The sequence below is a fragment of the Salvelinus namaycush genome, chromosome 24 (genome assembly GCF_016432855.1).
Source record: "Salvelinus namaycush isolate Seneca chromosome 24, SaNama_1.0, whole genome shotgun sequence".
In the NCBI taxonomy this organism is placed as follows: domain Eukaryota; kingdom Metazoa; phylum Chordata; class Actinopteri; order Salmoniformes; family Salmonidae; genus Salvelinus; species Salvelinus namaycush.
The window spans coordinates 9,598,435-9,621,675 of NC_052330.1; the positions used below are offsets into that span (position 1 = coordinate 9,598,435).

The 23,241-nt window shown below is 40.7% G+C and overlaps 2 protein-coding genes across 2 annotated transcripts in view; both read right to left on the reverse strand.

Annotated features, from left to right (window-relative positions):
- LOC120019671 (monocarboxylate transporter 10-like) overlaps positions 1-14,430 on the reverse strand; it is a 55,785-nt gene extending 41,355 nt beyond the window's left edge. The window contains exon 1 of the mRNA XM_038963043.1: positions 13,830-14,430. Within this exon, the coding sequence (XP_038818971.1) occupies positions 13,830-14,181 (352 nt within the window). The 5' untranslated portion in view covers positions 14,182-14,430. The remainder of the gene's footprint in view (positions 1-13,829) is intronic.
- Positions 14,431-15,482: 1,052 nt separating this feature from the next.
- Positions 15,483-23,079, reverse strand: LOC120019672 (ribosome production factor 2 homolog). Its single transcript, XM_038963044.1, has 10 exons — positions 22,991-23,079; positions 18,344-18,476; positions 18,209-18,246; positions 17,927-17,966; positions 17,597-17,678; positions 17,436-17,512; positions 16,935-17,034; positions 16,631-16,733; positions 16,232-16,376; positions 15,483-16,061 (listed from the first exon to the last, which is right to left on the reverse strand). Exons 1-10 carry the CDS (start codon positions 23,011-23,013, stop codon positions 15,876-15,878), a joined length of 927 nt encoding a protein of 308 aa, XP_038818972.1. The 5' UTR covers positions 23,014-23,079; the 3' UTR covers positions 15,483-15,875.
- Between the last annotated feature and the right edge of the window lie 162 nt (positions 23,080-23,241).

The following is a 23,241-nucleotide window of genomic DNA, read 5'->3' on the forward strand; positions in this document are numbered from 1 at the left end:
GCGTGCAACAAACTGTGTAGCATTTGAGTTACTGGTATAGTTTAGGTCAAACACTGTAGAAAATGTTTGCAATGCGCTTGTTAGCATTTAGTTCGTATTCTCTATGGGATTTTACATGAACTTGTTAGCATTGCTAACCATCGGAATACAGAGTGTCAGTGGGGTTTGAAACAGCGCCCTTGTGTTCAGTTTGGTTTTTGCACATGCCCTGAGGATACGCCCTGTAATACCATCTGGCCATTAGTGTTGACCCATTTAAAAACCTTTTTTTTTTTTTAAGCCACATGCGTCGAGCGTCGGAGACAGTATAATAGGATTACACCTTGTTCCGATAGTGAGACTTCTTGTACGCGTTCGTGTCCTCAGCCAACGCCTCAGGATTGGCTGCAGTAGCCCTGAGAGCGGTAGCTTTGTCCTTTAGTTTAGTGCGCACCTCGGTGTTAATCCAGGGCTTTTGATTGGGGAAGCAGTGAACCTTCACTGTGGGGATGACATTGGAGATGCATTTCCTTACGAAGCCGGTGACAGAGGTGGTTAGCTCGCCGATGCTGTCGGCGGAGTCACAGAACATATTCCAGTCAGCACTAGCAAAACAGTCTCACAGGATACCCTCTGCTATGGTGGACAATTTTTCTATGGTGCGTCACAGGTACTTCCTGTTGGATCTTTTGTTTGTAAACAGGATGCAGAATTATGGAGTCATGATCTGATTTGCCGGGGGAGGGCCTTGTGTGCTTGCTTGTGGGTTGAGTAACAATGGTCTTTATCGCCCCTAGTGGTGAAGGAAACTTGTTGATAGAAGTTGTGCATCACGTGTGTCTTAGTGAAGCAGAATAAAAATCACAAGAAAAGTGTATGGTGTATGGTTCATAGCCTCGTACAGTTCGTCAAGTGCTAGCTTGTTGTTGTGACCTGACTATACAAAACACCTGCTTTTTGCATGACAGACTGGCCAGGTGATTCCAGCTAAAAGCTATCTCTTATTGATGTCACTTGTTAAATCCACTTCAAATCAGTGCAGATGAAGGAGAGGAGACAGGTTAAAGGCAATTGAGACATGGATTGTGCATGTTTGCCATTCAGAGGGTGAATGGGCAAGACAAAATATTGAAGGGCCTTTGAACGGGGTATGGTAGGTGCTAGGCTTGTCAAGAACTGCAACACTGCTGGGTTTTTCACACAACATTTTCCTGTGGTTTCAAGAATGGTCCACTACCCAAAGGACATCCAGCCAACTTGACAAATGTGGGAAGCATTGGAGTCAACATGGGTCAGCATCAATGTGGAATGCTTTCGACACCTTGTAGAGTCCCTGACCCGATGAATTGAGTCTGTTCTGATGGTAAAAGGGGGAGGGCATCTTGTCCAAAAGCCATGTTTCTGAAAAACTGAGAATATTACAGCTAGATCATCCCATTAATATAAAATCCATGACCGTAGCTCAGCCATCTTATTATCAAGTGACTATACCAATAGAATGGAGGGAAGTGCTGGCCGGTTTTCCCTTCACCTTAGTCTCACAAGGACGCGCTCTCCTGCCTATTTTTCGACAGCGCTCTTGGGTAGCCCAAAGATTTGGTCGGAGGTACACAAAGAGCCCAGGACAGATGAGACAAAGTCGACTCCTTTAGGGGAGTGAGAGAGAGAGAGCTGATTGGAGCACAAGCCCATTACACAGATGTGAAGGCCAGTGACCTGGCAGGGCCTTTGCTTATTGCTCCCCACGCCCTAACATCCAACGCTATGATAGGCTGATCAGGTTTCCAACTGTCAAGCCTCCCCGTGTTAAGCTTTGGCACAGGCTGTGGAGTTGCACTTGGGCAGGAGGGCGGGCACAGTTAGGCCTGTGTAGGGGAGTGAACCATGATGCCACGTGACCAGACAAGCCTGGCACAGGCTTCACTCTAATCTCACCAGAACCTTAGAGAGAACATGATTTACTTTGTACAAGGTATGGAATTCCTCTGGAGTGGATTGTAATGTGGTGAAATAAATCATGGTAATTCCTAAAAGGGATATTTATCCACATTTTAGATTTTCTCTTTTTGAGTGATGATACTTGGCTCACTGTCAGTGGGATAGAAATGGAGAAGCTAGGTGTGGAATTAGTGTGACCACATGTCCTGGATTGTGCGGGACATACTGGCCCTTGGTCCTGCAACCAAACAATCATGTCCTGCATTTTATCAACAAATTCAAAACACCACTAATTTACAAAAGAGGTTGATTTGTCCCCGTATTTCAGTCAGATATTCCAACCTGCCTCTTTTGCAGTGACGTTGCACTTTTGACAAACAGACAGAGACAGACAGACAGACATAGAGAGAGACACAGACAGAGACATCCTCTGTCCAGTGTCTGTTCTTTTGCCCATCTTTTATTTTTATTGGCCAGTCTGAGATATGGCTTTTTCTTTGCAACTCTGCCTAGAAGGCCAGCATCCCGGAGTCGCCTCTGCACTGTTGACGTTGAGACTGGTGTTTTGAAAGGTACTGTAAATTTGTCCTTTAGTCTTGAGTCCAAATTGGGGATTTTTGGTTCCAACCGACATGCGTCTTTGTGAAACGCGGTGTGGGTGAACGGATGATCTCCGCATGTGTGGTTCCCACCGTAAAGCATGGAGGTGGTATTATGGTGCTGGGGTGCTTTGCTGGTGACACTGTCTGATTTATTTAGAATTCAAGGCACACTTAACCAGCATAGCTACCACAGCATTCTGCAGAGATACGCCATCCCATCTGGTTTGGGCTTAGTGGGACTATCAATTGTTTTTCAACAGGACAATGACCCAACACACCTCCAGGCTGTGTAAGGGCTATTTGACCAAGAAGGAGAGTGATGGAGTGCTGCATTAGATGACCTGTCCTCCACAATCCCCCGACCTCAACCAAATTGATATGGTTTGGGATGAGTTGGAACGCAAAGTGAAGGAAAAGCAGCCAACAAATGCTCAGCATTTGTGGGAACTCCTTCAAGACTGTTGGAAAAGCATTCAAGGTAAAGCTGGTTGAGAGTATGCCAAGAGTGTGCAAAGCTGTCATCAAGACATAAAATATATCTTGAACACTTTTTTTGGTTACTACATGATTCCATGTGTTATTTCATAGGTTTGATGTCTTCACTATTATTCTACAATGTAGAAAATAGTAACAATAAAGAAAAACCATGGAATGAGTAGGTGTGTCCAAACCTTTGACTGGTTCTGCGATATAGATATATATATCTATAAGGATGTGTTACTGGTGATGTTAAACACTTCTCCAATAGTTGTTGAGATCTGATATTCTGTGCAACGTAGGCCAATGTCATATAGTCAACCAATCACATTTGTCAAATCCTTTCAGTCTAAATTCCAGCTAAACTTGGAGACGACCGTTAACTACTTACAAAAAGTGTGCTTCTGATGAAGAGCTTCAACAGTAAGTCAGGAGGATACAGACAGCTCAAAAAGGTATACTAAGATATGCAGAAAAATATACATTTTTGACATAATCATCATGCTTAATTCTATGGATTTAGATTGCAGGAAAAATCTGTTTCATGCATTTGAAAAACACAGACCACACAGCAGCCATCTTAATGTACTGGGATTGCTGGGATGCATGACACCCCTGACCACAGCGCACAGAAAAGGCGAAGGTATTTTTTTCTACGCAAATCTCCTTAACGATTATCGTAAACCATTAACTACTGAGCTGTTTTGAGGCTAGAGAGAAATATTTACTACCTCATGACAGGATGATGAATACAAGACCACACAATATACCGGCAGAAAGATTACCCTGACTAACACTCAACTAGCAACTTTGAATAGCTCACTTGTGGCAGAAGAGCACAGAATAGAAGCATGCCGGGAAATTGGAACAGTGCTCTTCCTTAGATCTATAGTACTGGGGCAATGAGGGGCGCAACACCTCATCAAACCAACAGTAACTGGCCAGTACAGCCTAGCTGTCCCTGACTGCCCTTTCCTCACCACAGCACAGTCGAGACATACCTGCACAATGAATTTACATGTCCCCCTCCTGATAGCCAGTATGGTGTTAGGATAATTTACTGTCAGGGGTGCGTACTTCACAAACACATGCCATGAGTTTACAGACGCCACCTGATCTGTGATCACTCCTCTCTCACAACTAATACCACTAGATTAGCTAGTAATCATTTGTTTATCCTTTTCAGTTGGAAAGTTGAATGGGGATCAAGTGGCGTTCATTCGGTTTTCACCAGGAGGGCTCAGCCTAGGGCCAAAGCAAAGGGCTTGTACCACTGCCCCCCATTTGCAGGGGTACCATGGACCATACTAATTGGATTAAAAAGGGGACTCTAGATTTTCATTTAGATTTGACAGCTCTGGGGAAATGTCTAAATGCCATGATGTCAGTTAAACTGAGTGGCAATGACCCACACTGATGACCAACTAACCTGGCCAACAGTCAGGCTGACATTCTTGAAGGAGAAGTTTAGTTATATTTTTTTATAAAATTAGTTTTTTTTTTTAAATCTAAGCTGCAACATTATATTCTAGTTTCCTACACAGAGCTGTGCAGGCCAGGGGTGTCCTTATAGTATACCGACACACCCAGCCTGCACAGCTGATTAGGGGAAATGGCTTGAGTCGCACAAAATGGAACGTATCGGATAAGGTTCGGGGGGGTGTCTGGAAACTTCTATAACATGCCATTTACACAGATTTGATTGTTAAAAAGTTAAGTTCTCCTTTAAGACTTATGGCAAATGACCAAGAGGGGCTGGCATTGTTTTCAAAGTCCCAACACCCAGACAACACCTTGATGAGAAGTCGTTTTTTTTATAAGCAAACCTGGACAATAGTTAGGTTGAAGTTGAATCCTGAGGTTGAATGCCTTGCTCTTTTCTCTGGGTGTAAATATATTTATTCAAGAAGTTATTCTTTAGCTAAATTCCCCTGACATGGCAGTTCAAGCTCTTTTATGAGGTGCACCATAAATAGAAAAGGTAAAAGTACAAATCTAGTGCTATCTAGACCTAAGTCTATACACCAGTTCTTTGACATCAGCATTGCTAGACTAGTCGTGCATTACTACTGAATAGGCTATCAGAGAATAAACATGTTTGGAATTATCTCTATCCACTTTAGCACTTTCAGGATGAACAACACAAATTTCAACATCAAACCATGTCTTTATACATTCCAACCGGTCCAACTGAAATTAAACAGGCCCCGATACGCATGTAACTTGGTTGCAACTACCAACAAGCCAAATATGCTTTCAGACACATGTTCTGCTATTCCCTGGTAGGAGCAGTGGTCACTGTACTCTAAGCCAATATTTGCAACATTCGCCCTGGCTTTCCTAATACTGTACCTAACCCTCAGTTCCAATCCAAACCTTTGTGTGTATAAACTGACATAGCCTATGCATAACTGATAGATGCACCCAAACAAACTACACACACCCACATATCATTATTCTTTAGTTGCATTTCTGTAAATTTGTGTCTTTAGTTGTACAAACATTTTTAAATGTGGGGCCTCCTGAGTGGCGCAGACCTGGGTTTGATCCCTGGCTGTATCACAACCGGCTGTGATTGGGAGTCCCATAAGGCGGCGCACAATTGACCCAGCGTCGTCCGGGTTAGGGGAGGGTTTGGCTGAGGGGGGGCTTAACGTGCTCTAGCGACTCATTGTGGTGGGCCGGGGGCCTGCAGGCTGAACTCGGTCGTCAGTTGAACGGCGATTCCGCTGACACATTGGTGCAGCTGGCTTCCGGGTTAAGAAGCGCGGTTTGGTGGGTCATGTTTTGGAGGACGCATGAATCGACCTTCGCCTCCCGAGCCCATTGTGGAGTTGCAGCAATGAGACAAGATCGAAATTGGGGAGAAAAAGGGGGTAATTTTTTTATTTTAAATACTCATAATTATGAAAAGTATGTTTGTCTGTAATGTCTTTTTTGCTACAGTTGAAGTTGGAAGTTTACATACACTTCAGTTGGAGTCATTATAACTCGTTTTTCAACCACTCCACAAAGTTCTTGTTAACAAAACATAGTTTTGGCAAGTCGGTTAGGACATCTACTTTGTGCATGACACAAGACATTTTTCCAACGATTGTTAACAGACAGATTATTTCACTGTATCACAATTCCATTGGGTCAGAAGTTAACATACACTAAGTTGACTGTGCCTTTAAACAGCATGGAAAATTCCAGAAAATGATGTCATGGCTTTAGAAGCTTCTAATAGGCTAATTGACATCATTTGAGTCAATTGGAGGTGGACCTGTATTTCAAGGCCTACCTTCAAACTCAGTGCCTCTTTGCTTGACATCATGGGAAAATCAAAAGAAATCAGCCAAGACCTCAGAAAAGTAATTGTAGACCTCCACAAGTCTGGTTCATCCTTGGGAGCAATTTTCAAACGCCTGAAGGTACCATGTTCATCTGTACAAACAATAGTACGCAAGTATAAACGTAGCCATCATACCGCTCAGGAAGGAGACGCGTTCTGTCTCCTAGAGATGAATGTACTTTGGTGCGAAAAGTGCAAATCAATCCCAGAGCAACAGCAAAAGGACCTTGTGAAGATGCTGGAGAAAACGGGTACAAAATGATCTATATCCACAGTAAAACGATGCCATTGGCGTCAGCTAATGGGGATCCTAATAAGAATCATAAAACCTCCATTTCAACTGAACAGACTGTGATAACGCTAGCATAATGGCATGCATTTTACACCTCAAGAACTCTCTAGTCTACATGAACAATTGCAGGCTTGCCACAAAAAAACTGGTCTGCTAGTTTAAACATCAAGGAGGCCCAAATAGCAGTAAGAATGTATTTCATACAGAATTTCTTAGACCCATAGCTATCTACCTAAGCAGATGAGGGCCAGTCCACCAAACTTTTTAACCCGGTCTGTGGCTTAAGATTACAGTTTAGTCATGCGTAGTGCCATAGAATTAGAGCACATCTCATGATGGCAAGCGTCCCATAAATTATCAATATAAGACACATCAGTTGAGAAATACAGGTCGGATAAACACTACCAATATTTTTTTTATTGTGCATGCCTACACTTAGGCTAGTCTTTGTTCCTGAAAATGAGTTCATATAAATAAATGATAAATGTTTATATATTATTGCAGAGATTCTTGAAAGTCTTAACAATCCTTGTCCGGCTAGGAAACTTTATCCCTTTTTTTTTTAATAATAGTTGAAAAAAATTAAAGGATTTCATGTAGTTTCTTGCAATAGCCCTCTCTGACAAATAATATTTCTCTCAAAACCTTGACTCCTAAATTTAAAAAATTAAAAATAAATTAAACTGGGGTTTTGGTCAACTCCGATTTGTATAAAATTATAAATTAATCAGGAATGAGCAGGGTCAGCTATACCATAACAACCCCTTCTTCATCTCCTGATTGCATGTAGTACAACAAGGCAATGCATGGTCCTGAAAGACCTCTACTTTTGATCGATTTAAACAATATTGAAATCACCACCATCACAACCATAACCTGTCAACTCCATCTCCCTTATAGATTAAGATTGAACATTTTAACCATAACTCATTCTTTTTAAAATTAGGTTTTAAGAGTCATAAAGCAACTGAGGAAAAACCATTTCTACTACGTATGCCACTTGAATAATTAAGATAAATATGCAATTTGTCAACTCCGTATAACATCAGCTCAGAATTTAAAAAAATATTATTTCAACTCTGTCAGAGTGCTGAAAGATCTGATAGAATGGTTGTTTTTAAATTGTAGATTTTCAAATTAATCATTTTCCATATTTTACCTTTTTTTTATTTTTTACTTGAATTTGAGGTAAAAATGTCAGTTTTGACCAATGAGAATTCCTAATTGAATGGTTTTGAATATCTGTTGTCAACTCCGTCACTGATGGCTAACCCCACTAAGATCACTTTTTGTCAATATTTGAATCACTGTTCTGCAACATATGCTTAAACTATTGAAGTCATGTTTGCTTTATAAATGTTGTTTAAAACAAAAAAAGGTGAGATTTGTATTACATATTTTAATAATCCGATGTTATAATGAAACAATCGAGGCCTTTAAACATTTTTGGGCCAATAAATAAAAAAATAAAAATAAAAGCCTTTTGTGTCTGATGGAGTTGAAATAAATCCAGTGTATTGCATTTTATTTAGAAAAAAAATATAGGTTGTTTCTTTACAACATGGATGTCAAACTCATTCCATGGAGGGTCAAGTGTCTGCTGTTTTCTCCTTTCAATTAAGACCTAGACTAACAGGTGAGGGGAGATCCTTACTAATCACTTAATACATCAATCAAGGACAAGGGAGGAGCAAAAACCCGCAGACACTCTGCCCTCTGTAGAATGAGTTTGACACGTGCTTTACATGGTGTGATACTTGTCTGATACTGTGATGGCTGATACTTAATCAAAATATATATTTCAAATGTTAATATTAAGAAAAATATGTTTTAAAAAAGTTGGATTGTCCCATCTTTCAAGAATCCCTGATTGAATAACAGCACAAATGAAAATTGGTAATAGCGTATAGGCTTAAAAGTGCAACTACATGGTTGATTATACAGGTGTACTATCTTAATGTGACCAGTTTCTCACAGCAGGAAAATAATCCTGCAACAACAGGAAATGTTAATTATAAGTACCCCTTTCCTTCAGTCAAATGACCTAATGGCGTCATGGGTGGAATTATATTAACATTTTTCATAACTAATAAACTATTTATTTTTTTACCGCCAAAAATCCAGTGTTTCTATGTGAAACAGCTTTGTTATATTTGAGTTGTGTGAGATGTATACTAAGTGTAATATTGGGATGCAAACTCAAAATGTAATACATTTCAACTCTATATCTGACATGGTACAGGCCCATACTTTTGTTTCAAAGTAGAATTATTTAAGACTACCAAGAAACACTCAGTGAACCTAATTTATCCCACTGCAGTAAAAGGTTAATGGATATTTTTGTAGGAGTTGATACATTGAGTTAGTGTAAATCAAGTCTGAAATTTTAAAGTGGAAATTACAAACTTTACAAGCCTTTTTAAACATTGAATACACTACAAGTTTGCGACAACAGTGATCAAATTAAGATACGATATCTGTAGTACTCTGAAAGCGTCTCTTTTATCTCCCATCCAATCCAATTTTTCCTGACAGGTCATTGAGAATTAATTTACAAATAATGTCTACACAATTCATCATGAAATGAATTGCTTGTAAAATTAGGCCAATCTGATGGAGTTCAATACAATCAAAATCATTTTAAACAACATTGTTTACCCTGTTACACGGAAATGAATTAGTGTTTCACTATCTAAAAACACCTCGCTCTGTGAAAGAAATTCCATAGACAAAAGGGACAAAGTTCAATTAGGATGATTGATTGTGCGTCAATTTAAACTAGTCTTAATATCAACGCCTCCGGTCATGTGAAAGCAATGGGCCTCCCACCAACAGCCTTCCTTTGCACTTCTACTTAGGAGACTTCCTGACAGAGGCAGGTAGCATGTAGGTAGCATTTGTGCAACCCAATAATCTTCCCCCCTTGAACCCCCACGTTGGGGAGAGAAAGGACGTCGATGAATGTTGACCGAGGTCATTAGTCCAACTGTTGAGACAAACAGCACCTAACAGGAAATTGTCCAACTGGTGACTGGAGAGCCAACACCTTTATGATCTGACTGGATAGGAAGGGGTCAAGGGGCTCATGTTGGTGTATCAAAGTTTATAGATAGGCCTAAATGGGTGTTGTCTAGGGTGAATTTAAAAAGTCTACTTTACCTGAGTGACAGCTAATTTGAGGTCCCAGTTCATCTCAACACCATTGGGACCATTGAGTATGCTCGTGTTAACATCAAGGAGGTTTTAATACCAGTTAGAGATTACTCAATTTCTTGATGAAGACCGGGCTAATCTTTGGTATTCTACAACAAGATAATAAGATACACTTCTTGCTATGTTCATGATCCATCTACTTCCAGAAACCCCATCCTATATGTTCCCTGTTACTTCTGCAGCCATACAAGAATGCATTGAAATTTTCCCGTTTCCTCTCTGGCAGCCAACCAGCAATCCAAAAAAGGCATACCCAGAGTTTGGCAAAATATACATTATACAGTGCCTTCTGAAAGTATTCAGACCCCTTGACTTTTTCCACATTGTTACATTACTGCCTTATTCTAAAATTGATCAAATCTACACACAATACCCCATAATGACAAAGCAAAAACAGGTTAAGACATTTTCTAATTTATAAAAGATAAAACTGAAATATGACATTTACATAAATATTCAGACCCTTAGTACTTTGTTGAAGCACCTTTGGCAGCGATTACAGCAGAGTCTTCTTGGGTATGACGCTACAAGCTTGGCACACCTATATTTGAGGAGTTTCTCCCCTTCTCTGCAGATCCACTCAAGCTCTGTCAGGTTGGTCAGGGAGCATTGCTGCACAGCTATTTTCAGGTCTCTCCAGGGATGTTCAAATCGGGTTCAAGTCCGGGCTCTGGCTGGGCCATTCAGAGACTTGTCCCGAAGCCACTCCTGCATTTTTTGGGCTGTGTGCTTAGGGTCTTTGTCCTTTTGGAAGGTGAACCTTTACCCCAGTCTGACATCCTGAGCGCTCTGGAGCAGGTTTTCATCAAGGATCTCTCTGCATTTTGTTCTGTTCATCTTTGCCTCGATCCTGACTAGCCTCCCAGTCCCTGCCGCTGAAAAACATCCCCACAACATGGTGCTGCCACCACCATGCCTCACTGTAGGGATGGTGCCAGGTTTCTTCCAGATGTGATGCATGGCATTTAGGTCAAAGACTTCAATCTTGGTTTCATCAGACCAGAGAATCTTGTTTCTCATGGTCTGAGAGTCTTTAGGTGACTTTTGGCAAACTCCAAGCGGGCTGTCATGTGCCTTTTAACTGAGGAGTGGCTTCCGTCTGGCCACTCTACAATAAAGGCCTTATTGGTAGAGTGCTGCAGAGATGGTTGTCCTTCTAGAAGGTTCTCCCAATCTCCACAGAGGAACTCTATAGCTCTGTCAGAGTGACCATCGGGTTCTTGGTCACCTCCCTTACCAAGGCCCTTCTCCCCAATTGCTCAGTTTGGCTGGGCGGCCAGCTGTAGGAAGAGTCTTGGTGGTTACAAACTTCTTCCATTTAAGAATGATGGAGGCCACTGTGTTCTTGGGGACCTTCAATGCTGCAGATATTTTTTGGTACCCTTCCCCAGATCTGTGCCGACACAATCCTGTCTCGGAGAGCTATGGACAATTCCTTCAACCTCATTGCTTCGTTTTTGCTCTGACATGCCCTGTCAACTGTGGACCTTATATAGACAGGTGTGTGCCCTTCCAAATCATGTCCAATTAATTGAATTTACCACAAGTGGACTCCAATCAAGTTGTAGAAACATCTCAAGGATGATCAATGGAAACAGGATGCACCTGAGCTCAATTTCAAGTCTTATAGCAAAGGGTCTTAAAATACTTATGTAAATAAGGTATCTTTTTTTATTTGAATACATTTGAAAACAATTCTAAAAACCTGTTTTCACTGTCATTATAGGGTTGTGTATGTAGATTGCTGAGGATTATAAAATTGTTTTATCCATTTTAGAATAAGGCTGTAACGTAGCAAAATGTGGAAAAGGTCAAGGGGTCTGAATACTTTCTGAATGCACTGTATGTGTTGCCAAAGGTTCCAGAAGCACCCCCACTGTCTGGGACCTGTATCTACTGGCAGTGTGCCTAGCTGGATTATGTTCCTCTCAGGCTCTCCCTAGGTGAGACATCTGACAACTGGAGAGGGACTACGAGGGAAAGTGGAAGGCGGGCGACAGCTGTACTTGAAGCAGGCTGACGCAATGCCTGCTACTCATTTCAGACTGAGGAAGAAGGGACTAGGTTTACACTTTGGGGCGGGGGAATAATCAGAGTTCAGTAGGCCTAAGTATGGTACTGAAGAAAAACAATATAACAAGGAAATCCATGACCAATGAGTGATTTAGTTTGAATTATAATCAATTGTAATTACAATGTGACAATGCTTTGATTAAGTGAATGCTGTGATTAGTAGCTATCAGTTAACAGGATCTGATTCATCTATATCTGGATTAATCACTTGTGCAAATCTTCCTAATAATCAGAACAATGTCAATGTGAGGGAAAGGGTGATTACTGATTGCCTTATCAAATCTATGATGATTAACACTGCCAAGGACAGTGCATCTTCCCAGCTTTGATCCTACATTTGATGCATGACCTTCCCTTTGAAAAAGTCATAGTCTACACAATGAGTCTTCTTAACACGTTAACCTAATCAAAGCGTGGAAAATAGCTCTTCACACATCAACAGAAACCCCCAATAACATCAGCTACAGGTGGCTGAAGCCACAGCGAAACAAAGTAGGATCATTATCCATGTGGTAGTGGTGAACCTTTAGCCACGGAAAGGAAAACACACTGAGCAACCTCACGGTCTGTCTGAACAGACTGTTTCCAGGCATGTTTTAACATTTTAATGGCCCCGAAACTGACAAGAGCTGTGGTAATTTGTTTCAGACAGGGCTAAATCAAGTCTACCACACAACCTGGTATGCCTGTGTTATACAAAGGATGTTCTTCTTATTTAATACTGTAAGGATGAAATGACAGTGTAATTTATATCCATTAAAGCTGAGATCCCAAAAGGTGAAACAGCACCACTGGTTGACCCCAGGCGCATTCGTTTTTGTTTTGTTGACTAAACAGAAGTGAGGAGGGTAGAAACAGAGATGAGCAGTGTAGTAAAAACAATTGCAACACATATTCTGCGGTTCTAACCCGTGTGAGGGGGGATCTGTATTCGTTGTATGCAGTAATTACTTTGTTGTAATATCCCAAATGGACGTGGCAGTGTCACCATTAAGGATTCCAGCTTTAACTAACAGCCAAATGAGAACACAATCTTTCATGGGCTTCTTTTCTGAAACACTAAGGTATTCTGGGGTCTTGCTCTTTCATGAACATTTCATGAGTTGTGTATGCACTGCAAGAGTAGCTGCCAAAGAATGCACATTGAGACTGGAGAGAGAGTCAGTGGGAGCGGAAATATGCCCCTTGCCCTGTTCCTAGTAATCTGTACATAGGCTACATGGCCATATGGGAATGAAGGGAAGTATGCAGATAGCCAGACACAATTTTGCTAACATAAGCAGATGTATAAATGACAAATGTCAATGATGTTATATTATGTCAGTGAGGGTGGACAAAGATTTCCACCACACAATGAATCACTTTTACTGTCAGGGGCCGGTTGAGAGGGGTGTAAAGTAACAAAAGAGTAGAACAGATATATATGATTGTCATGCAACCATGCATACCTGTAGCCACCTAAACGTAGGGGGGCACCGGGGAGCTGGACATGATTTACACAACTTTCCAAAATGAAAAGCTAAAGTTGAATGAGGCCAGCAGCTAGTATCCACTGGTTTATATAAATTATTTGGCACGCTAGCTGGCTGTTTGCGACTGACGGACTGTTATTTAAATGCCGCCCCAAACGAACCGTATTGAGCTAACGTTCAACGAATGAGTCAGCCATGTGCATCGCACGCGCGACTCGCCGACTGACAGAAAACAATCTAGAGTAGAACGTGCGGTAACTGTATTATGCATTAGTTGTTTTTTTTGTGGTTTTTATGCCATTGCCCAATCAGAATGTATTTAATTTCACTTTATGAAATGCAGCCAAAAAGGAATACAAATATTTGATTATGCATGCACTACGCCTACCACTGTATTTGGCTACCTAGCTTGCTGTGCTCGTGTGCCCGCTACCCATTTGTGAACTCACCTGTTTTAAACCTGAGGTCGTCATCTTCTGGTGAGCCGAATTCTTTCAGGAGGGACATGAACAGGATACCAAAGGCGTTCTGGATTCCGAACACCGCTCCATTGCACCACATTGCAGCCAGCATAACCACCCAACCCCATCCTCCTTCTGGATGCACGAACTCGGGCTCCTCCACAGCCACGAGAACCTGCTCTTGGATGGTTCCTTTACTATCCCCGTTGTCGTTCTTTTCCTCAACATCGTCCGAGCGCTTTTCCTCTGCTTTCATTGGTGTCTCCTCTGCAGGCTCCGCAGCGACCGTTTCTTTACTTGCATCCGATTCAATGTCTGTCATGTTGGTACCTGCTGTCATTTCTTGGTGCGACTGTGCAGATTTTTAACACTGTCAAATATGATGACAGCAATATACCGGTAACTAGTCTAAATGGTGTGCTCTCAAGCTGCAGCCAAACTCAATTGAAGAGAATCAGATAACGGTATGCCGCTAAACGTGTCTATTATCTACAAATAGGAATACTTCGCATCTCCTTTCAGCGAATTGCTACCTGGAAGATACACCCATTCCGAAGCCGTATTGAAAATTTCTACCACCAGCTCGCACTGTCTGTAGTGTAAAACACCAGTGTTGCAATATTGTATAAATAGATACCCGGGGGGCGGGTTGTGCATACATTATGCCGGTATCTGTCGCTGATTGGACGCATTGCTGTCTTTCTAAAGTATGACGCCAGAGCATTGAATAATTACTGTAGCGATTGAAAAATAAAAAATAAACATTCTTAGAGAAGATCCAGAACACATTTATTTCCCCTGGTTATACAGAGGAGATAACTTCTGCTTGCAAGGAAAAAGTTAATTTAGGAGTCTCAGAACTATAATGTGTGCTGTATTGAATAATCAAAAAAATGTAATCAATCCGGATTAATTTTTACATACAATGGCGGTTAGGGAGGGGGCGATTACCTGTTTTCATAAATAGCCTATTACCCAAAGTTTTCTGAATTATCCCTATGATTAGTAGACCTATTCATTATTTAAAAAACGAAATCTAACACTTTTAAACATAACTTCCTTTAAATAAGACTTAACTATGCAAGTCAGTTAAGAACAAATTGTCACTTAATGACTGCCTATCCCAAGCCAAACCCTAACCCAGATGATGCTGGGCCAATTGTGCACCGCCCTGTGGGACTCCAAATCATGGCCGGTTGTGAAACAGCCTGGAATCGAACCACTGAGATGCTGTGCCACCTTGGCTATGGCGTTATATTGAAATCAATAGCAAAAATAGTATAATTAAATAAAGGTTCAATAAAAGAGAATATTAACTATGAATTTAGCAGCTCAATAGTCAAACAGCGACCTCTTGTACAAAGTTAACTATCCCCAGAAACATCCAGCAATTTAACACCAATACTTCTGATTTCATATCCACATCTGCCGGCAAATGTTTCATACCTGGAAGCTGACTGAAATATACCAAGTTGTCTAATTACAGCTGTGATCTGTTCATAAGGAGGCAAATCCTTATACCTAAAGGTTTGTGGTGGCAGTGAAAAGTATCATTATTTCCTCTCACAATTTAAAAAAAAACATTTCTGAATGTACCAGAGCTAAATAGTACATCTATGAAAAGAACAGCACGACACAAGATGTACAAAACAAATTTATTCATTGAGAACTGTTCCTCGATGTACGCGCAGTTTAAAATACAGAAAATAAAAAAGTATTTTAGATGAATGACGGCTAATTCAATTTTTTCTTATGCACCCACAGACTGCCTACCATTAACATAAAACCTTTCCAACCTAAGCAACATCAGCAACAGAACGAAGACGATTTGTAAGGCATTAAAAAGAGATGTCGATTAGCACACCACCACATTGTTGTCTTGAAACATTGACGAACATACCTGCAGAAGGTAAACATGTGTGTGGGGGGGTCATTCTTTTCATCATTGATGACAATTCTGAAGAAATCAGTCAACATCCACAGTTAACTTGATGACGTGAGCTTGTGAAATGTCATTTAAAGCCTGGGAAGACTTCACTCTACTTCAGTGGTTTTCGGGGACGTCTCTCCCGCCACAACAGCAGCGGCTGCCGGGCCCCTCCTCTTCCTCAGACCCTTCATCTTACGTGTCTGGAGCTTGGCCAGATCCTGCTTCTGCATGTGCAACCTGCCAAACTTGGTACCAAAAGTATCGTGGGATATGTTCTTCTTCTTCTTGGGCTGTAAAGAATAGGAATGACAAAGAGCAACATGAGGACTTCGATTGCCTTGAAGTTTCATTTCAATTAAGACAAGACGTTTAAAAAAAAGCAACCTCATGCGCCATTCTACATAGCGGCTGTTGAAAGAGCGTGAAAAAGATGTTGACTGCAACTAGACATTTTTCCTACCTTCAGAGCCTTGGGCTGTTTGTGAGCTGTCTTGTACAGGTCGTCTGATGCCAGGTGGGTTCTCCGCAAGATAAAGTCAAAAGACGGCCCAATCTCCTCCAGCTCAATCCTTGGGGTCCGACATCCAGACTTCTTCAACAGAGATCTGGAGAAAACAAAGAGCTTTGACTCGTGATCATTTCAGGGGGGTGAGATGGACGGTAGACACTAACTTCACAGAACGTGGTAACGTCCCAAATGTCACCCTATTCCTTTTAAAAGGGCCCATAGGGCTCTGGTCAAAAGTATTACACTACATGGGGAATAGGGTGCCATTTGGGACACAGCACGTATGTCAATCTAAATCGGGAATAATAGGAGACACTGGTAGATGGTCCAGCTGTTAGAAGGCAGACATACCTGTAGCTGCGCATGTAGATTTTCCCCTCCAGAGCAGTGAAATGCAGGACATGCTCCAGACCAGCCAGGCGCACTGAAGGCACAACAGGACCTCTGAAGAAGTCTGAATAATAAAACAAGTTAGAGTAGAAAATGGTCAATAGTGTCGTTGACATGAAATGCAATGTTTTTATAAGACCAAAAATAATGGAGGATTTGGTAAGTATTGATTATCTAAATGTTTTCTAGTTAGAGTAAATGTGTCTTAACTAAAAGGGGAAATCTTAACACTAAATTCAAAAGTTTAGCTTAGACTAAATTGTACCTGTAAGAAGGCTCTTTAGGCGTTTGTGGTCATTCTCATGGTCAAAAGCATCCCCTGCGAACACCAGCATTGGTTTAGTCCCCTCGGGACATTTGCTGCTCTGCAATGCATTGGAAACCGAACATAAAGTTACAGGAGGAGAAGTACAATAAATGCACCATGTAAAAATAGACATGATGAACACAAACAACTTACTTTGTTTACAATCCAAGTGTGCCTGTTCCAGCCATTAGTGTTTTATCAGTAAAACTACAATTTTCCAAATTAATAATTTTTAAAGAATGGGAAGACAATGCATCTAGAATAGTGTTGAGGAAAGTTCAGTTCTAGATGTTAATTCAGGCCACCGGGAGAGAATGTAAATGAGGTGTATTCATTTGGTCTATTGTAGCAGACTGTGGACAAAGACATGGCGATGAAACACTCAGTGTTAATGAACTAAGATTCTGGCAGAATGAGAAAGTACAGTGGTGTCATGCTTAAAATAAAAGGAAACATCACCTTGATGTCACTTAGGGACTTATACTTCTCAATGCCAAGCTCAATCATATCCAGCACATGGAAATCAAATAGACGACCTGAAAAAAAATGAAAAGGTCAAACCCTTATCTGCTGTGAAACGTACCAGACATCTCCTACTGATAAAATATAAAAATGTTTACCAAATATGAGATTGTTTGGCCTTTTCTTGTTGTGTGAGCCAAACAAAAAGAGAGAGCTATCTGTTTTCTTCGAGAAGAATTCCTGTAGACAGAGACAAAATACCGATGATTGGGAATTCTTACATAATCCGCAGGGAGTGCCGATTTAAGTGCTGTAAATACACTGCATTTTAAAAGGATGCTAGTATGTCTACAGTGTAAAATACTGCTTTGACTACTAGCAGGCGAATGTTCACAAATGATCACAATCCCAAACAATTGGTATGTCCAAGTTAAACAAATCTGATATCAAGCGGAAATGAATTCATGCAACATATTTAGTTAACTGACCAATGATGTAGAATCCTCAAATGGCCTAGTTATATTTTTCCTGGAAGGAAAAACAACATTTGGATAAAACACACATCTCAAGTACCGGCAATTGACGGACTAGTGTTTATGCCTTATTATTTCAGTAAACTCAGTCCTTCATGCCCAAGTATTAAATATCCACTTTTCAACGACAGGGGAAAAATAAAACATGATGAACACTAAATACAATATTTTCAGTACAACCAGTATACTGGGTTTGTTTGAAGACTAACTTAAGTAAAGTTCGAATCAATCACTTACTTTTTGTACAGTACAGCACTTGGTTTCTTCAGGGCATACTGGAGAGAAAAACACAGAGTTATCTAGCTGGCTCTCAAACCTTGACAGTCTTCATGATTCTAGATGGGGAGGAGGGTCGACAGTCAGAAAACGTACAATGTCTTTCAATGCCTGAGTGACAGTCATACTGGTGTTGCCTCCTTTCATAATCATGGCATTCTTGATGTTCTCTGTAAGCTTGGGGGCTCTGTTGTCAAGGAAGCGCTTGGCCCTCTTCGTCTTAGGTTTTCTGAGGAGACATTCGTTCAACAACAAAAGACACTTCAGCTATGGCACACAGGGACATGAGTAACACAACACAGATGATCGGACATAGCTCTTCCATCTAGCGAAATGCACTCAACCAACACTGTTTGGAAGTCTAGCTAGCTAGTTAACATTAGCTAACTACTTGCCCAATAAATAAGACCGTGATACCAATTATTGGTATACAGTCAAAAAGCACTGCAAAAATATGTAAAGTTCTCTCAAGACAAAATTACATTTGAGCTTCCTCTACCTCTTGTCTGTGCGGTTGGTCCTTATGTAGGTTCGAAATTTGAGACATCCACAGGAAAGTATTATTAAACCGACTTTTCAAAACGCTGATTTATATAACCTGGCACTAGCCTAACATTACTTCTTATAGTCCAAGTACCTTACATGTTCTGTTTAGAGGCAAATTGGCTCTGGCAACCATCTCAACTGTCGTTCAGTACTTTCATATCACATCAAAATATATTGTTTTAACACAGTTGCAGCCAACAGTATTTTTCAGTGCCAACACGTTTGTGGTGTCCGCCTTCCGTTTACACAGGTGTTCGGAGACGCAGATAGCTAATTTGCACAGGTACGCCTTGGGGATGGGCAGTGGATTTTTTTTTTTTTTTACTGTTTGAGTACTGGCAAGATCCCCCCCCCCCCCCCCCCCCCCCCCCAGGCCCACACTGGGAAAAAAGGAGTGCATTTATCTATATGCCAACAGTGCGCAACAATGCCTAATTTACCATAACAGATCAATCCTAATTGTCCCACACACACAGTCAATAACAGGTACACTTTAAGATTAACTTATTTAAACCGTAATATCAACTGGTTATATTATATCATGGAATTGTATAGTTGAATAAAGGTCACATTTTTGTTTTTAAACAAACAAAAAAAGACCTATCTACAAACAGGCAGTAACCTCCAGTGCTTGCAGAAGCCTATGGCTGTGCAATTGCATAGGTTGTTTTGTTAATTTCGCAGACAAGATGCTCTTATTTCCAGAGCCCTAATCACAGTCAAGACACAGCTACTTCAGTTAAAACTAGAGGTCGGCATGGCCGATTAATTAGGGCTGATTTTCAAGTTTTCATAACAATCGGCAATCAGCATTTTTGGATGCCGATTACATTGCATTCCACGAGGAGACTGCGCGAGTGCAGCAAGGAAGCAAGGTAAGTTGCGAGCTAGCATTAAACTTAGCTTATAAAAAACAATCAATCTTAACATAATCACTAGTTAACTACACATGGTTGATGATATTACTAGTTTATCTAGCATGTCCTGCGTTGCATATAATCAATGCAGTGCCTGTTAATTTATCATCGAATCACAGCCTACTTCGCCAAACGGGTGATGATTTAACAAAAGAGCATTCACGCCTTTTAAAATCAATACACAAGAATATTTTTTTAAGCCTGCATATTTAATTAAAAGAAATTCATGTTAGCAGGCAATATTAACTAGGGAAATTGTGTCACTTCTCTTGCGTTCAGTGTAAGCAGAGTCAGGGTATATGCAGCAGTTTGAGCCGCCTGGCTCGTTGCGAACTGTGTGAACACCATTTCTTCCTAACAAATACTCATTATTATGCCAGCTTTTTACATAACTATGACATAACATTGAAGGTTGTGCAATGTAACAGCAACATTTAGACTTAGGGTTGCCACCTGTTCGATAAAATACGGAACTGTTCCGTATTTCACTGAAAGAATAAACATTTTGTTTTTGAAATTATAGTTTCTGGATTTGACCATATTATTGACCCAAGGCTTGTATTTCTGTGTGTTTATTATAATTAAGGCTTATTTGATAGAGCAGTCTGACTGAGCGGTGGTAGGCAGCAGTAGGTTCGTAAGCATTCATTCAAACAGCATTTCCCTGCCTTTGCCAGCAGCTGTTTGCATTGCTTGAAGCATTGAAATACAAATGGCAGAGATAAATAGTCCTATAAATTCCTATAATAACTACAACCTAAAACTTCTTGACTGGGAATATTGAAGACTCGTGTTAAAAAGAACCACCAGCTTTCACGTGTTCTGAGCAAGGAACTTAAACTTTAGCTCTTTTACATGGCACATATTGCAGTTTTACATTCTTCTCCAACACTTTTTTGTTTTTGCATTATTTAAACCAAATTGAACATGTTTCATTATTTGAGACTAAATTGATTGTATTTGTATTATGTTAAGTTAAAATAAGTGTTCATTCAGTATTGTTGCAATTGTCATTACTACAAATATATATAAAATAAAAATGGCCCTAACAGTTTGCAAAGTAGCCTTTTGGAAAGACGGGATAATTATTCCAAAACTGCAGCTCGTTGGAAAGTAGTTAGAATGCTCGATAGCAGGCAATGTGGAAAAGTAATCTTTAGACATGTACTGGTGGACAGAAATTGTGCTTGAAAGGTAACCACAGGTTGTTTCCCCCACAGGCAGGCAGAGCCGCGACGTTCTATTACCAACTGGGACTATTGCCGAAAGGCCAGTTTCTTTGGCAATGACGGAGTGGAAAGTTAGCTAAAAAAGACTGGTACACAGACTAGTTCCAAGTCGGTTCTATTCATCGATTGCTTCAGCAAGGGGTAACAAAGTTTCCTCGCGTTGTTAAGAGTCGCTAAAGGTAGTTCGCATCTGTGAATGGGTTAACTTGGCACATGCAAAAAAGCATGTAGGCCTACACGCCTGTAACACGCTGACCACAACGCTTGCGTGTGTGCGCATGTTGATTTTGTCCACCCACACCAGACGCAATCAGGACAGGCAGGTTGAAATTTCAAAACCAACTATAATGTTTCGGGGACCGGTCGAAAAGCATTAAACATTTTTGGCAATTTAGCTAGCTAGCTTGCTGTTGCTAGCTAATTTGTCCTGGGATATAAACATTGGGTTGTTATTTTACCTGAAATGCACAAAGTCCTCTACTCTGACAATTAATCCACAGATAAAGGGGTAAAAGTTTGTTTCTAGTAATATCTCCTCCTTCAGGCTTCTTCTTCTGAATTTATATAGCGGTTGGCAACCAACTATAAGGGCATTACCACTACCAACTGGACTGGAGTGTGGAACTCAGTTCATCTTTCAATCACACACATGGGTATATGCTCCTAAAAAACAATGAGGAGATGGGAGAGGGGGGACTTGCATCGTGTCAGGCGTCACAAATAGAACCAAGTTCTACTTTAGCATCTGGCTACGAAGACGTGCGTGAGCAGTGCAATGATTGAATAACATGCATGTGCACATTTATTTTGCGACAGCACGCGCGCATGTTGATTTTGTATCCCCACACCAGACACGCAGATTGGGAACTCAAACAATTATTTTAATTTAAGAACAGGTCGAAAAGCATTAAACACGTATGGCAATTTAGCTAGCTGTTGATAGCTAATTTGTTCTGGGATATAAACATTGGGTTGTTATTTTACCTATAAATGCACAAGGTTCTCTACTCCGACAATTAATCCACAGATAAAACAGTAAACCTAATTTGTTTCTTGTCATCTCTCCACCGGCCTTCTTTTTCTTCTTTGGACTTTATGGCAGTTGGTAACCAACTTCACAGCATTACTACAACTGACCAGAGAGTGGACCTAAATTAATCTTTCAATCACCCACGTGGGTATATGCTCCTGAAAACCAATGAGGAGATGGGAGAGGCCGGACGAGCGGTTTGGTCAGCATGTAAGGTACATGTCGGAAGAAAAAAAAGTAAAGACAGAACTGATGGAAAGAGAAAATGTTGGTAAACTTTCCAAATCGAGAAGAAAAAATATGCTAGACAATGTGGGATATTTGTGTCGGTAAAATAAATTATGAGAAACTCCGGTGGAAACGCTTTAATGCACAAAAATGTATATAATATAAGTACATTTGGGAGTCACTCTGACGACGTGTGGTCCTCCCACTACGATTCGTCGGGAAAGCACGCAGTTTTAGGGTACAGATGAAATACATTATGTATTTAACATGGTGGTGAAAATACAAGGTGACGAACTTGATGCACCTTTCCAATAAATGTTGAGGGTCTAATTCTAATGACCAGATACTTGGCAGCCGTTGAACAAAAAATAACCTCGCCATGTCCGCGAACCTTTGGCTAGAGTGTACGTGCCAATACCAGAGTAGGCACACTAGCTATTTAACGCAACATGTGAGAAAACCCATCAGCGGAGTTGCAATTGCGATGCATTGTTATGTGCACTGCATCATCACGCATAGCAGTTTATCCACAAATCAATGTAAATTAATTATCTCCGGCCGTAAAATGTGAATCTTGTTTTTATGCGGATTTCAGTATATTCGCTCGAAAATCTGTCGCCAATTGGATGGAAACCTAACTAGTTAGATTTATTAGGCAAGCTAGATAGCCAACGCTACATTGTTAGTTTCCTAGTAAGTGACTTCGTTAACTACATAAATACTCGAAAGTTATAGTTTAAGGGTAAAAACCACATTAAGCATGTCATACTTTGGTTGATAAAACACAACTTACATTACTCCTCCGTATTGTTTCATTTTGAGGGCTTCACTCGTGTGCTTGCTTCAAAATACTCCACGTGAATATTACAGCAGCGGAAAATGTCGCGGTTAATTTTGCGTCACATCCGTCGTTCTGTACAGTGGATACATGTCCAGTACTCTCATGTGGCCATTGGGTGACGATAGAGAGCTATAATCCCGTCGATAACTCAACGCCAGGGTAGAACGACTGTCCCCTTGCGTTGAGGATTAAATTGAAGGCCG